Source organism: Mugil cephalus, chromosome 18 (assembly GCF_022458985.1).
Source record: "Mugil cephalus isolate CIBA_MC_2020 chromosome 18, CIBA_Mcephalus_1.1, whole genome shotgun sequence".
NCBI lineage: Eukaryota > Metazoa > Chordata > Actinopteri > Mugiliformes > Mugilidae > Mugil > Mugil cephalus.
Window position 1 is genome coordinate 5269124 of NC_061787.1, and position 17223 is coordinate 5286346.

General features: G+C 41.4%; 1 protein-coding gene across 2 annotated transcripts in view; it reads left to right on the top strand.

Annotated features, from left to right (window-relative positions):
- The window catches only part of stau2 (staufen double-stranded RNA binding protein 2), a 114109-nt gene that overhangs the window by 56508 nt on the left and 40378 nt on the right, over positions 1-17223 (top strand). For both annotated transcript variants that reach the window (XM_047567903.1, XM_047567904.1), the window contains exon 12: positions 9621-9988. In XM_047567903.1, coding sequence (XP_047423859.1) covers positions 9621-9988 — 368 coding nt within the window. The remainder of the gene's footprint in view (positions 1-9620; positions 9989-17223) is intronic.

Below are 17223 nucleotides of genomic sequence, written 5' to 3' on the forward strand. Positions count from 1 at the left end.
CTAGACAAGGCATGTACAACAAACAAACTAAAAAGGACACTATATACAAATTAGAATGTAAACAGGACTGTATACTATTGCACTTCTGTTTGGGGAAAAGGAAAAAGCTTATTGCACAGTCATTGTTTTCATGAAACTGAAACGTTGTGAAACATTAGCAACATAGTTGTATCTACCATTTAAAGGTCCAATATTATACAATCTTTTCAACAGTTTCATATAGGTGTCAGAGGTCCAGCATCATTGTTTTCAAAGTGTGTTACCCCAAATTCATCCAGTCAAAAAGTCGCTCTGCTGAGAACAGGCCGTTTCTGTGTCTGTACCTTTAAATGCTAATGAGCTGTTTATGGCCACGCCCACCCCACGGCCCTCTCAGGGAGAGGATGCAACTTTCGCTGGCATTACCATCAAGCAGCAACCTCCAGGTCTGAGCTATGAAGCCCATGTGGAAGTGCAAAAAAAAGCTGCAGTTCATCAAGTGGCCACTTGACTCCAATAGGTAGCGAATCCCCATAGACCCCCAACTTTACAGCATTATTTAACATGTTTACAGCCTGGTACAAAAATGGTTTGGGGCTCAATAGTTTATTTCACTGTTTATGATAACTGTACTTTTGATGCAGTTATTTTTTTTTTTATTAAGGTTTAAAATTCTGCATAATTAACAGCGTTACGGTTCATTGGTGCAGCCAGTAACAGAGCTCGTTTGCTCGTACCTTCGCCACGTGATTTTAGAGGGCGGCCCCATGACGTCAAGAAGAGAAAAACCTCAGATCGGCCTGTTTGAGCGCACATTTGCTAAAAAGTGGAGCAAGAAAATAACAGAATTTTTTCTGGGCCTCATACACAGGCTACGGGGACACATATTACTGTTAGAAAACCTCGATAATGTAATTTTTTGCATAATATGGGACCTTTAAATCCTTTAAATAGAGGTCGCAAAATCTTTGGTTGATTAGACTTTTTTTTTTTAATTTCCCCCATAAATTTAAATTTATTTAAATGCACTTTAATATGAATCCAACATATTTTAATAAAGGGTTAAATGGAGGCAGAAGAAGTTCAGTCAGCACTTCACATCCTGTTTAATATTAAATAGCTTAATATTTCATGCAAAATGATAATAATAACGTATATTTATATAGCTCTAGGCTGAGTTTAATATAGAACACATACTTCATCTCCTTCAGGATGCATTCTGTTGACTTTGTTCATTCCACGACTTCCACCTTACCAAGAAAATTAATCCAAAATATAAATTTGACCAGGGCTTCACTGTATGAACAAATTCCTGCAGAAGTATTTATATTCATCTTAGGTGTCATTTTCATTTATTGCCACTCAACAAATTCAAAACATGCAAAACTGAGACGGCTACGGTGCTTAACATAATATCCATTTTGTGATGCTGGCATCGCTTTTGTGAACATTTCTTCCACCTGATGTTAACTTTTAGCTGAAAGCTCCCGTGCCCATATACAGCCTCGGGGCTGCGAGCGTGGCCATAAACGCTGTGTTGTTTAGTTTCCGAGTGCACTGAAATGTGACGTGTTGAAAAGCTGGTTCTGCACAAATGCTCCTGTGGCTGCAGGATCATCATCGCATCATATTTGACAGGCACAACAGCTGACAATAACGGCTGTTTATGTAGCCGCATTTAAACATGAACACGATGGCACCAGATATGAAGAAGAAAACGGCAAAATGTGAAAAAAGACATTGCTTAGGCAAGCTAATAATAATTTCTTGATAAGATTTATGTAGGAAATTACAAATGCAATGGCCTTCTGGGACATTTATATTTTATAGAGGGAGGAGGACTCAACTGTCTCTTAACGGAAAAGTGCAAGGTTGCAATTTGTGTGAAACAGCTGCTCTCTATCAGCTCTATCTATTAAGTTGGCTGTCTTGTCTGCAATGAAGGAAGGAAAAAAAAAACAATAAAAGAAAACACATTCCTTCACCAAAATCTGAGGCTATTTCAAGTCGTCATGTTCTATTTCGAGTTGTTTTCTTGATCCGATCTCCCGAGTCTTTTTTTATTTTTTTATTATTATTCCTCAATATTCCACACGGCGTTGAGTAAGTTGAGATTTATTACAGGTGTAGTGAGGTATGCTACAGATTTCCTAGTGACACGGACAGTGTGGGAGGCGCTGAGCAGAGAACAAACGGAGCGTTATTAGATTCACTTGGGTCTTATGGAGGCTTTTGGCAGAGACGCAGCGCGGTGACACGGGGTATCCAGCTTGATTCTGGAAAGCTGGAATGGATGCGATGAGCTCTCTCGTGTTGAAGTGTGCATAAATTGGGAAGAGAAATCACTCTTGACTTGTTGTGTTTGCTTGTTGCTGGTTTATACTCCAGTATACAGAATCCAGATGAGAACTGAACCGCACTCCCAACTCGCGATTTATTCCAATTTTCTGGAAGATGAATCATCTAAATTATACTTTTAGATAAATGTTGTCTTGGATAAACTATTTTGGTGGTTGTGGTTTCTATGGTAGCACAAGATCTAGTCATTGCCCAATACCTCCGGAGTAGAGCCCCTCGGGAAACAAAGTCTTCCTTATTTGGTGATTATTCCTATTGTTGGCTTGGAGTGTGCCTTTGGTCTGGTGCCATTCCCACTTAGTTTATCTCACACTCAGCATGAGGCTTAACTATCTGCTAATTAGCTCTTAAGAGTTGCCCAAACCGCACAACACTCACACGATGCTAATGTCTGAATAACGTTTACTGCATAAACACCATTTACAACTCATTCAGACAGATACAGCTGGTCTCAGTTTTCTGTGTGTGCATGCCTGTGATTACTGAATGGAAGATGTTTCTGTTTGTCCTTTGTTTTGAGTGACTATGTGAGTCTATTGAATCGGTGTGAGATTAACTTAAACTAGCTGGGGAGGAGCGCGCTGACTGAACGCGTGTCATCACCGATGACACATTTTAAAGCATCTATTTTGCAATCGCTGTTGACAAAGCTTACAAATGTTTCATTTGGAGGAGTTGTGTTCACAGTTAAGCTCTGTCCTTCTTTGAAACAAAATGACAAAGAAAATCATAATTTACACAAACTACCTCACTGTCTACATTTTATCGTCTTAGCAATTATATTATCAATATTAATTCCCATCCTACACTGTATATACAGAATTCTCCTTATATTTCTATTTTCCTCTAATACAGTTTTTTATTTTGTATATATTCTGCACTACTGTGACAAAGAATAAATAAACAGTGTCTTGTGGAGAGAGTTAGCTTGGACACCCGACCAACACAATTTTTTGTGTGTTTTGGTAGTAAAACGGGCTAAGCTAATCTCTCAGTGGTTGTGAGGTTGTGTGGTGGCTCCTTGAGGTGTCGTGGGCCTAACTTAACGTAACATCGGTGAAGGGAGGTGTCCACTTGATTGTTGCTGTTAGCTAGGCTAGTTAGCTGGTGTCTTCTTGGTTGGTTGCTAGTTGGTAGCTGCTAGCCTGCTGGTCTGCTTCTCAGTTGGACTGTGTTCTTTGGTTTTTTCTTTGGTAGTAGAGTTTTTTCGCTTCCACTCGTGTTTGGCAGAATTTCTGTGAAACTTTCAGTCACCATTGTTGAAAGTGAAACAGGAACAATAAACAGAAATTAACCCGACTGGCGAAAAAGACACACCTTAAAGTATTATTATCTTTTACAATTAAATTTGTTAAAACTGTTGATGTGCAGCCTCCTTGTCTCTGTTACCACAGGGTGTTTGGTGACGTTGTTAACTGTGTGCTGTATAGATAATTTGAACCGTTCCTTTAGCATTAGCAGCCTTTTCAGATGCATTGCACTAGTACTTTTGCTGTATTTCAGGACTGACATGTCACTGCAGTGTGGGCTTCATCAGGTATTTCCAAACACTTGATGAACCGCTGCTCACCTGTCTTCTAGGAGGCGTCCATGTTGTTAGTGTAGTTGACAAACCAACTGGTCTGTACAACACCTACTACTAGGGTTGGGTAGTATATCGGTTTGTAGTCAATACTGGTATTTTTTCCTGTTATGATATGAATTTAAGGTGTATTTGATTACACAGTGTTGGGAACGTTGCCCCCCGAGACACTGTTTCAGACCGGACCGTTCCGAAAAATGAAGTGCCATGTCCGGTTTTTTTTTAGGGTGATCAGACGTCCCCAATTTCTGGGGACAGTCCCCGTTTTGAATGACCTGTCCGACGAAAGCTGTCCCTGAAAATATCCCCAATTTTAGCCTTTTATGAATGAGAAAAAAAAAAAGTTGCACTCAGACTACAGTTATTACGGTAGCTGGTTGTGCTGCTATTGATGTAACAGACATTGCAGTTTAAATATGTTTAAATATGTCAAAATAATTGTCCCAGTTTCTTTCATTCATTCCCCAGATTTCTACGTTAGCAGGCAGCGCTAACACAAGACCATGCAAACCTGCTTTACTACTCATCATCACAGTAAAATAGTCCATCCTTAGTCAATCTACTGCATTAATTCCTCTGTTAACCAGTGGAAAATGTTGTGAACATGTGATTAAGCATGAAAAATTTTGAAAAATGCTGTGCAGCTTGCAGCCCTACCTACTGCATAAGATGTTCCTAGCATCATGTTTGCCACACGTTACTCAATCAGTTCACCATTCACAATAGAATCAGAGGTTTTATGTCTCTCTCAGACCTTCGATTCTTTTCTGTTGAAGTAAGCAACTTAATTGTCCATTCTGTGAAACTCTCTTGTCGTCGAGATGCAGATGATGAATGGTTCTCCTGTCAGGCCCAGTGATTCATGTAATGTGATTACCTTTAAAGGCTGCTTTAATTATATTAATCGTCGGATCCTGTAACTCCATCCAGGCACACTGTCAGTCGAGGTGCATTTTCTAAAATCAAACCAAATAATTCATGGCTTTATGCTATCATATCATATAATTGCCCCTATTCAACACCTTCTTCTCAATCCAACATGCAGGGGCTTGGTTCTGCAGGAACATAACGTCTCAAATTTGTCATCCTTTCACTGCCTTCTTATTGCAACACTTCAGAATTATATTTATCACTTCAGAGTGGTCATGCATTTGCTGTCGTGGCCCCTTAGCCGTGCATGATTTTGTTTTATTTTGTTTTACTTTTCATTGCATCATTTCATTACTGGTTTCCCATGAATCTGCTCTTAAAGGTTAAACGCATTTCATATTTGGCTCAGTGCGAACGAGTCGCCCTGGTTTCTGGAGTGCGTGTCTGTAACAATATAAGAGGCATTACAAACATTCGGGCTCAGTTGGACGCAGGGAGGCAGGTCGCTACGGGTTGACGCTTTGGCGCAGCCCATAAATCCAGCTTTACTGTAGCGAGTCAATGCTTTCAATTCTCCTGCTGAATCATTAAAGAAAGTCAATCAGTGAACGAGATTATGTGAAGCTGTGTTACCAATTAATTTCCCCTGAGGCTGCAAAAAAAAATCTTATTTGAGCCTTTTAGAAAGTCTTGCAAAACTGCAGAACCGGACTACTGCAGCGCTGACATCTTCTTCAATTTGTTTCTAAAAGACACGTTCAGAAAATGGGTCAGATGTTGTTTTCGAGGTGGAAAAACAACAACCACACATCCACAATGCTGCTACTGTCATTCCAACATTATATAAAGTGGATGAATGTAGGTGACTGGGTCAAGGGTTGTCCATTTATTGCTCTCTATTTCTGTTTTTTTTTTTCCTGCTCCTTCCTCACAAGACACCTCGTGCGCCGGCAGCCTTCATTGTACGCTTGATTCACTTGTTTATGTTTGTGTGCGCGCGTGCGAGTGTCCTTTGCCCTGTGTGTAAGTTGTGTAAGGCACAACAAACAGGGTGGCTTAGAGACAGGAAGGGAGTGCAAAGAGAAGGAAGAAAAAAGAAGTAAGAAGAGAGTGATTTCTCTTCCTTCTATTCCCAGGGGCATTGCAGCAGGGCTTTTCACTTGAGTTGCCACATTTCATTTCCTGCTGTTCATATGTGTGTGTGTGTGTGTGTGTCTCTGCATTGTGTGCATGTGTGAACTATGTGAGGGTCTTGCTCCACAGTGGTGATTTATAGCGGCGGGCTCCGGCCCTATCTGTTTTCGATCAGTCTCATGCTTGGCTCTGGCTTCCCTCCAGTGCTCCCCTGGCCCACCGGACACCGAGTCTGGGTGGGACCCCTGTGAAACAGCCTGGATCCAGCACCACAAGCACACTCTGCCTCACTATTTTCATTCCTCCACTTCTCAGCCCCGCTCCGGCTCTCCCACTTTCTCTTACTTGCTCCCACTCAATGTACACAATTTCACAATCCAAAACATCGCACGGCTTAATCGAGCGATGCTTAAAATTCGACTTTCTGAATGTGGTCCTTGTCTCAGTTTACATGCGAAGGAGAAAATCGAACAACTGACGGGAACTTGTCCTCCTCCTCCACACTAGGTGGCAATATGTGTCTTTTCAGTAGGTTAATACAGCCCCCTATTACTGATTGAACTATTACGTCATATAATAAACAACTAGAGTCGTTTGTGCAGCAAACTGGCATTTAAACAACAACAAGATGGATAATAGAGGGTATGTGATGTCACAGCAAGCGAAGTCTCCATGGTTACGGCCACTGAGTAGCAAAAAGTGAGAGTTGAACATGGAGATTAGCAGCATTAGTTTGAATCAAAGGCTTTAATACCGTCTAAATTGTACCGACAGAGATAAAGTCTTACAGAAATCTGCCAAAGAAAGTACAAGTAAATGGAATCCAGGCACAAAAACACGGTGTTGTGGTTCTCATTTAGTGTCACGTAATATTATTTTTTTGATGAAGTCATACGTTAAGTTGCTTCTAAAGTTACGTTCTGGAAAGTAACTATTTCAGTTCCAACAATAAATAACAGTAAAATAATAAGTGGTATACTTGTGATTAATCTTCGTCGTCCTTTTAACGCTACAGTATTATATGGCTAACGTTGCTTCTCAGTAAAGCTCATAGCATTAGCATCTTTTAATAAGCTACATTTATCATAAATGAACTGACCTAAAACTAACTGAAACTGAGGCTAATCCACTTTTCCAAATCCACACTAGTTTGTATGGATCATTGTCGAGTCCAATTGTCCTTAATTTGATCTGATAATCCACATTTTCCTGGTCTCGCTGTATTTACTGATACATTCCACCAGCTTTTTTAATCTCGTACATAATGTGTGCGCTACTTCTGGTGCAGATAACGTGGCGCTATCCCTCAGGTGGTTCTTCTAGCAGCTCTGTTTCCCTTCTTCTACCTTCTGTGACCGACTTTCTTGGATGTTTTTGTTCCAGGATCATTCATCAGTGCAGCAGTTGTGGAGCATGCGCGCGTGTTGTCCAGTTAAAGTCCGATTAAGGCGTATGCATGTCTGACTCGTAGCGTGTTAACACGCACTTAACTTGTCCGGTTAACGTTGGGTTAAGGCAATAATTTGTTTTTTTCACGTGCATATAAACTTACTCCCTGTCTCTTTCTTGCTCTCACGCTCTCTTGCTTACCATCTGAGACCAGCTTCAAGTGCTCCATCACATGCGAGCGTCCTCACATGTGCGCTCTTGCACACTTAGCCAGTCACACAAACCCACACGGATTACACTGGCTTTCAATGCTCTTTGTCCACTGCTGATGTCATGTTGGCTGACACCTTTCATTTTTTATGACGCTACATACAGAACGCACGGGCCTGCAAGTTTTATTTGTGTAAATCCAAATTAAAGTTGTCATCATGTTTGGGAGGAGGGGGGAAGAAATCCTCCAAGCAGTTGTGTCATAGCTGGCGAAGGGCAGTTTACTGTAGTATGAGTAATAAGCCCTAGATTTCATTGCTATTTCCTTCAGCTTTTCTACTTTTCTGGAAAGGAATGCAAACGTCTTTGTTCATAATGAGAAATGCTGTCAACAGGTTCCCAGAAACCGTAGACAAGAGCAAACTACAAGTGTGCCAAACTCTCTCCGTCTGCGTCTGTGTGTGTGTGTCTGCGTGCGACGGTGAATGTTAACTCAAACAGGAAGTGGCCTGTCAGTCATGCGCTCACTCCAGCGTTTTCTCCCAGCTGTTGGTCCATGTGCACACACACACACACACACACACAAACAAGCCCACAGACGTACGCACAGACACACAAGACAGCTGGTCTTCCTCTCTCCGGTGACCTTGGCTGGGCTCGGAGCATCCGCATGGGTCTCACATCCACTCCTCCCCACCTCCTTCCCCATCGTCTCCCGGCCCATCCTCCGATTTTATCTCCTCCGTCTTTTACACATCTGCTTCATCTTCACTTTCACCACTGCCACATGTTATGTAAGAACCAAACCAGAACCCCATAGCTGTTTCCTCCTTCCACCTGACACAACCATCTCGGGCCAACGTAAACAGATGAAACTTATCCAAATAGTCTGGATCGGGACACGGTCTTGGGAGTGCTGGTGTGCTCAGCTGGCTAGGACTTGTCTGGATTGAGCTGCGTCCTGTTTGAGAAAAGCTGGTCTGACAACAAGCCTCCTGGATCCAAGTTGCTCAGGATGTTTCCTCAAGCCACCGAAATATTCTCAAAAGAACTTTGATCCAAGACTTTAAAAACGGCTTCCAGGTTCTGCCGGGACTCTGTTTGAAGACACATCATAAGTGGAAGCAGGATGCCGGTTAGCTGACGGTGCTGTTTCCCATCACCGATGAAGTCACAAATGCTCTGTTGAAATTGGTGGATGCTCGATTTGTGTCTCAGTGTTTGTTTTTGAGAGTGAGACAGAAAGGGGCTGTGTGTGTGCTTCCCAGCAGACGCTCTGATAGGGTTCGAACCTGCCAAACCACAAGGAACTGCGCTTGGTGATGGAATGTCCATCGCCAAGGGAACGCACACTTGCACACACACACACACAAATGGACACAGGATGGCACGCACAAACACACCCTGGCGTTCTCTATTATAATTTTTCTACACAGTAATTCAGCTTAGTTATGAGAACGATATAAACCTACCTCTGGTACCTTCTGCTCTATTGGTTCCCAACCTTTTTTCCTTAGAGCCCCCCCTACTACTTGCATCTAAGAAAAGAACAAAGCGATGAAGAAACGCTGGCTTAGATGATGCCTTCATGAAAAAATAAGCTTGGTATTTTTTCACCGGTTGCTGAACGTTAAAATATGTGCAGCAGTTATTTTTTTTAATTTTGGAAGCAGTAGTTTCTTGACAACTAATTTTTTCCAAAGTTGTCTTGAATGCAGCATCTGCTGCAGCTGCATCTCAACCAAGCTTCCCAAGACCCACCACCACCAACCTACTTCTGACTGGCTAGTGATGTTAGTTTGGAGAGGGAAAGCTGCGTTACTCTCTTTCCATTAGCAGGTGAACTAAATACTCGAACCTGACAATATCCCGATCTTTTTCTTAATCTGGATCGAACGCCACACGCCGGAGATCCTGCACAGTTACTTCAATCTTCTAACATGTAGGGAGACACAGGCAATACTGGTTAAAAACCACTGCTCTAACCTTTATAAATGTACCCCTCCCTCCATCCAACCAATCCTTATTTTTACTGTCTTTCTGTCTTCCTCTCCCCATCATCTTAATCTCCTCCACTCTCCTTCTCCACCCTTCTCAGCTCAAAAGGGTCTGCTCCACCTAAGCCCGGACGTCTATCAGGAGATGGAGGCCAGTCGAAAGCAAGGTGGCACGGCTCCCGGACCCGGGGTCGGCGGCGGCGGCGGTGGTGGCGGATCCGTCAACTACATGGCATCCAAAGACATGGGGCCCTGCTCTGCCCCATTACCCCCTGGACACGCTCCCTATTACAGCGGCTCTTCTTCCTCACCCAGCCCGACCGCCACCATGGCCAGGGAGCTGCTGCTTAACGGTCAGTCGCCCCCGGCTGATGCAACTCTGCCCATGAAGGGAAAAAACCTGGCCTGTGGCGTCTCGGTGCAGCCAGCACAGCAGCTGGACTACCTGGCTCGCATCCAGGGCTTCCAGGTAAGACGCACATCACGCTGTAAACTCGTAATAGCCCAAAACTCCTGCAGTCCTACACTTCTTTTGCTAGTCTCTCCTGTTTATAATTATGACATCCCACTCACCAGAGTAGTTGCTAAGCTCTGGAAACATCCCAACACGGTTACGACAGTGTTCAGGTTTGGCAGATTGCAGAAATTAAAACAATAGCCAAATGGTAAGCCTACCAGATGTCAGTTGTAAACTCCCATCCCAGTTCTATGACCTCCTGTTTCAAATATTTGGCCAGCTTTGCTTGCCCAGTGTTTCCTATAAGAATTTGGATAGTGAATGGTCAGTCACTAGTCATTTGTCTCATTAAATATGTGGCCTGAGTTGTGTGATAAACTACACATTTCCCCAAAGCCTAATGAGTGAGTAGAACCGTTGATTTATAGCAACATTTTGGGACATGTTCATCTTTGGCTTAACATCCTGCTTAGATCCTCTCTTATTGGCCTTTCACTTCCAATAAATCAAACATTTCCTTTAAAGCAGTTCAGTTTCCAAATATCCAGAAACACAGTAGATGACGTGCCTTTTTTTTTGTGGAAAGTAGGCCTGCCATGTTAACTGGCATCATTTAGGTCATAAAAGTAAAACCTTAAACTAAAAAAGAAATGTGCAGATGTTTTAGACAGGTGTGGAAAAAAACTAAACTAAGACACATAGTTTATTTTCATCAAACAACAAAAATGCAGAAGAGTAATCTAAATCAAATCAATCTCTTCTGTGACCACACTTTGCCTTGCAGACAGCATCAGTTCTTACTTGTACACAGTTTTTTGAAGGAATTCAGCTGGTAGGTTGTTCCAAACATCTTGGAGAACTAACCACAGATATTTCTGTGGATGCAGGCTTCTTCAAACCCTTCTGTCTCTTCATATAATCCCAGACACACTCCATGATGTTGAGATCAGGGCTCTGTGGGGGCCATGCCATCACTTCCAGGACTTCTTCTTGTTCTTCTTTACCCCGAAAATAGTTCTTAATGACCTTGGCTGGGTGTTTGAAGTCTTTGTCCTGTTGCAGAATTAAATCTGGGGCCAATCATACACCTCCCTGATGATAATAAAGATGGATAACTGTGTTTCTCAGAATGGAGGACACCATTAATCCTGACCAAATCCCCAACTCCATTTGCATAAATGCAGCCCCAATCTTCCAAGGAGCCTCCACCATGCTTCACTGTTGCCTGCAGACTCATATTATTGTACCACTCTCAAACAGCCTTCTGCTACAGACAAATATTCAAAATTTTGACTAATCAGTCCAGATCACCTGCTGCCATTTGTCTGCACCTCAGTCCCTACGTTTTTGTGCATAGTTGAGTCTCTTGGCCTTGTTTACATGTCCATTACTCTTCCATGAAGGCCACTTCTCCAGACTTCTCCAGACAGTAGATGGGTGAACCTGGGTACCACTGGTTTCTGTCAGTTCTGAGCTGAATGTTCTGCTGGACATCTTCAGATTTCAAAAGGAAATCTGCTGGGCTAAGTTTCCTTGGCCGACCACTGTGTCTACGATCCTCTAAAATCCCTGACTTTGTGCAAGTGTACCTATAAGGATTGATGATTGATTCTTTGTAAACTGATAAAAACAAACGATCATCGCTTATATTTTGAAAGCATTCTTAGTTTACAGCATTTTTTCCCACACCTGTCTAAAACAGCACTGTCTGTTCTCCCCCTAGGCCAAAGATTTCAAACTTAATCAGCGAGGGGGAACATAACAATTTGAAACATTTGTCTTTTCAGATGTATTATCAGAAATCATTCGTCCAGAAGTATGAATTTAACTTTTTCCAAGCCGCAATAAAGAATTTAGACTAAAACCATGCTCACTGATTAGTCAAGGAAGAAAAAGATTCAAATAAAAGACACATCTGTGGCTTTTTTTGTGTGTTGATCTCTTTTGGGATATTTCCACTGACTTATTTCAAATGAAAATGTTTTTTTGTGTTTTTTTTTTCCTTACAAATCCAGCACATTTAAAGAGGACGGAAATCTCCCTTTTTGAGTTTGCATGTCTGCAAGCTCAGAAAAGCTGACAAAAAGCCATGCGGTCAGTTTATTATTTTTCTTAAGGCCACCCAACGTTAGCTGTACGTTGTGTGAATTCACTGTTGTCGACACTTGAAATTGACGCCAGAATAAAACGAGAAATTTCAGGTGGTGATTACTAAACGGTGGAGAGCACACGCAAAATACCCGAGGGACGATTCTCATAGATATAAAATATTATCTTGCTGGCCTGGAGTTAGGGAGTAGGGATGGGAAAAAATATCGATATGGGCAATATATCGCAATATTTTTTCTTGCGATATAATATCGATTTTGAACGTCGTAATATTGATCTTTAAAAGAAGAAGAAAAAGTCATGTTTTGGGCCACCGCCACTTTTTCTGTACAAGTGCAATAAGTTGAAAATGGATCATTTGGATAAATAATTTTTTTGACTCAATTTGTCCAATGAATTATCATTGTCATGTGATGTACATGTATATACAACGTGTATTTTAAGCTTCACTTAAAATTTCTCAGTGAACTATGTAGAGTATTGCAATATATCGCAATCGTATTGTGACTCAAGTATCATGAAGTCCTTGCCAATGCCTACCGCTAGAGAGGAGGTAATTTTTTCATCCTGCGCTTCAAGAAAAAAGTCGAAATAAAATGTTGAAATGTTGAGAAAAAAGGACAGATAGGGACACTCTCCTGAGCCTTGGACTTTACATCCTTCCCTTAGTGGACAAGGCAACAGTGTGTGACAATATATACACATCACTGTTGAAATGCAACGCTCCAGTATAATAAATCAACTGATAAACTGAAAAAATAATCAAGATACAATTTTGTATTCTTAATGTTAAGTATTGATTACTTTTCCGCGTAGTACCAGTTTAAAGGTTGACTTTAAATTCTCTAAATTTCATCTTTTTTCCTCAAAATTTTGACTTTTTTCTCAATTTGCATGATGAAAAAAAAAATCTACAACCTCATTTTTTTTCTCTTCCGCAGAGTATTGCGGTACCATATGCAAACCATACTACTGGTATTACTGGTTAGAAGGTTGACTTTGTTTTTGACAATGTTTTTTGACTTTTTTTCTCGAAATTTTAACTTTTTCCTCAAAATTTCAACTTTTTTCTCAAAATTTCAATTTTTCCTCAAAATTTCAACTTTTTTCTCAAAATTTTGACTTTTTTCTTAAAGTGCAAAAACATTTTTTTTAAAATCTACATCATTTTTTTCCCCTCAAGGATGGCCCTAATACTGAAACGTAGACATGTACCCTCTTGACTCCTCCTGCAAATAAGTTTCTTTATAAAGACGATATTTGCAGAACAATACAACCACTGACACGCTTGAGATGCAGACTTTCTCAAAATACACTTACAGACATACAGTTCATATAAAATGCAGGTTGTGCACGGTGCTTAGAAAATGCTTTCCCAAAAGAACTGAACAATGAGTCTCCTACAGGTGGACTCGAGCGAGGCGTCTAGGGTTTAGGACTTCTCGATAACAAACTATCCACTTTCTTTTTTCTCACTGTGTGTGATGTACAGCTGCAACTAAACCTCGCAGGTGTTTCTACATAAATATCAGACCGGACACACGCATACACACCCCGAGCAACTCTGTGTTTTTAAGCCGGAGACGACCTGGTGTCTTGTTTTAATCTGCGCAGGCCGATCTGCGGCACATACCTCTCCACTGATACCAGCGCCTGTTCATTTAAGCTGCAGATGCTTTTTATCAGTTTGAGCGAAAACATTTTATCTTAACCTGCTGAGGGTTCCTTTGAAAGCCCTTTGTTATTGCTCTGAGCCTTCCTGTGTGTGTGTAACCTGAGAGAGCTCCGCTGCCCGGCCAAGCCCAAACACACTTGTACGTATGCTCGTGTGCGCACACACACACATGCACACAGCAGGTTCTGTTTAGTAGAAATTGAAGAGTTGGGCAAAGCTTATCTGTGAAGTTTAAGTCGCTGTCGTTCAGACTTTTCAAGCAACGACATATTTCACATAGCTTTAAATGTACTTTTTTTCTCCGTGCATCCTTCCTACATGCACAAAGAGGGATAAAGACACTGCCATATTTTTACGCGCTTGTGTGCGCGCGCGTTCGAATTGTGCCTGTAATCGAGACATGCAGACAATGTGCGTTCCATTGAGTGGACGTTTCGTATCATGTGGGTCTGTAATGGGAACCTGTGGTTGCTTTCAGAGCCGCGTTAGGCAGACTTTTCAAGCCTTATGTATTCTTATGTGTCTGTGGGCCAAATAACCACAGATTTTCTTCTGTTTTTGCCAAAAGCTGCACTTGTCTGCTTTTCCACTGGTCACGTAATGTGCTGCTTTGTGCGCTCGGCCCGGCTTCCTCTCGACCACACTCGGCAACAAACAAGCACTTAGATCAACCGTAAGATTTTTTTCTCTTGGTAATTTGATAATAATCTCCTGGTCTGATTAGAAAACTTTGTTTTGGTAAAGTAATTATGTTATCCAAGTGAGCGGATTACAGTGACCGCCCAACACTGGATTAAAGCGGCTAAGCCAGCACTGAGGACATTGTTGTTGTCTGTTTCATCCATCCAGACCTGCAGACAAAGGCCCCGGCCTACCTGCTAAGCCCTTCTTTTGATTTTATTGGAAAATAGCCTCTAGTGGAAGCTCTGACTGGATAAGCAACAGTTTTCTGTGCTGGTGCCAGTTTGGATCAAGGATTCTGGCATGTCTTCCTGTGTGTTTGTGTGTGTGTATTTGCTATTAATTTGGCTAGCGTGTTGTTGGCACGGCCAGAGCTGGAAGTAGGGCAGAGACAAAAAAAAGGGAGGTAATAGACAACACATGGGCCAAGGATGGAGTACTGAGTGAGAGCTACATAACAGATTCTTGCTATTTCCCATTGTGAGATACCTCTCTCTTCACTCCTCTGGTTTATTGTTATCATTATTATGTTTTGCTCTTTTTGCGTCTCCGTCATAATTAAACATAGGATTTTATGTCGCTTTTTGTGTAGCTCTGTAGACGACTGCATTCCGGCATTGCCGTCACCAGCTGCCCATTTACTCTGCCATCACATCGCTTAATACAGCCGTCCCAGATGCCACCGCTCCATATTATTAAGCGCTACCTCATTTAGAAATTAGACAGAAACTTTTATATAGAAGATCAATGATTGATGGGGCATATTTTTGCCCCCTCCTCTCCTCCAAATGGAGCCACGGTAAACGCTTGGACCTAATAAAAAAAAACAAAAAAAAACTACTACTACTGCTCCAAGCTTGATTCGTTCTGCCTATTTGCATGAGCTTTATTTTAAAAACAGGCTCTTGAAAAGCTGTGCTGTTTATTAGAGCAATTTGAAAATCAGATAAATAAAGAGGGGAGCGAAAGAACACAGCAAGTGTGGATGACTGTCATAAAATCCCGCTGTTTCGGTGGGAAACAATATTGATTGTTTTATGTAACGCCCTACAAGATGTCAGCTATGGGGAATAAATAGATGATGTGGACGCTGTCTTCTAAGAAAGATGAGGCGCTCACTGTAGCAGAGAAAACAACAGTTTTATTGCTTATAAAACACTGAATTATATTTGCTTCCCTTACACTGTATAACCACATTGACCTCGTTCTGCCCAAGGTTCATAAAAACACTAAGACACTGAACAGTACAGTACTGTAACAGGATAAGCCAGTAACTGGCAGGTAGAATGAATGAGGCACATTTTTAGTTTTTAGCACAAATTAGTAATTGTATTCTGGTTTTGCAATGGAAAATATGACAAAAGCACTTTGTGTATTGCAACATAAATCTTGACCAGGCTGGAGAATTTTGCACAACCTGCGTGAAAGCAAAACATGATAGATTACAGTACATTTACATGCACATGGAAAAAAAACTATTTGTTGCCTTAATCCAACTTTAACTGGACAAATTAAATGCATGTAGACACATAACTATAACTGATTAAGACACCCAGATAATGCGGTTGGAAATCTATTTTCTCCTGCATATATACGCCTTAATCTGGCTTTAACTGGACAACACATGTGTGCATGGTCCACAACCACTTTGCTTGCATGTGACCCTGGAACAAAACCTCGGGTGAGTATCTGGTGCTTCCAGATGACGTCAACTACATGTTCAGGCTACGTTCAGCTCATACTGCGAGATCAGTTGATATAATTTATTTTTCATTATATATTTTTGGAAGAGATAGCTCAATAAAGTTTTTATTTATAATTTTCTTTTATTTTCCACACAAAAAATATGATGACAGCACATTATTCATAAAAATAAAAGTAATAAAATGACAAAATAATTGTATAGTAGGTGCAAAAAGTTTTAAGAAGTTTTATCCAGAAAAAAAGATTAAATAAAAATACAGCTTTTATGAATTTATAAACTAAATTAAAGGACAAAACAAAACCGCCAAGTTGCTCTGCTTTGATAACAACCGCTAAAGCTGCCAACCTCTCTTCTGCTTCCACTTCTTGCTGTCGTCCAACCAATTATAAAATGCAACGTCAACGTCTCCTACATTTGGAAGCGCTGGATACTCACCCGAACAGACCTGGTACCTACACCGGTCTACCAAGAAGAAGGTAAACAGATCCGGTAGAAGAACCACCTGAGGGATAGTGACATCTCATCCACACCAGAAGTAGCCCAAACATTACAGATGAGATTTAAAAAAGATGAGCTATTATCCATCTGGTTGTTGTTTGAAATGCTGGTCTGCCACATGAAAAACTCCAGTTGTTTATCATACTTTGGTTAAACGGGAAGGGGGCCGTATTAACCTGCTGAAAGGACGCATATCGCCACCTACTGTGCAGGAGGAGGACACGTTCCCCTCAGTTATTCCAGTTTCTCCGTTCCATGATTCATCAGCATCAGAGCGCTACTCTGGTGTGGTCGTCACACATGGGTTCGATGATGTTAAAATGTGCGTACTGTGAATAAAGATTAGCATCCATGTACTGTAGTTCCATTACTCCCATGTTGTGTCTTCAGCAGTTGGACGGTATACATTCAGTTTTCCTTTTATCAGTTCTGTCCGCCATCCAAAGCAATAACTCAGAGAGATATCAATCAGCTGAGTTATTTTATCTAGTCACGGCAGGCTTAACTCGGGGGATGGATTTAGAGAAAAGGGAGGGATATGCTCTTTTCCGTGCTGGAATCAGAACTTTTGTGTTGGAA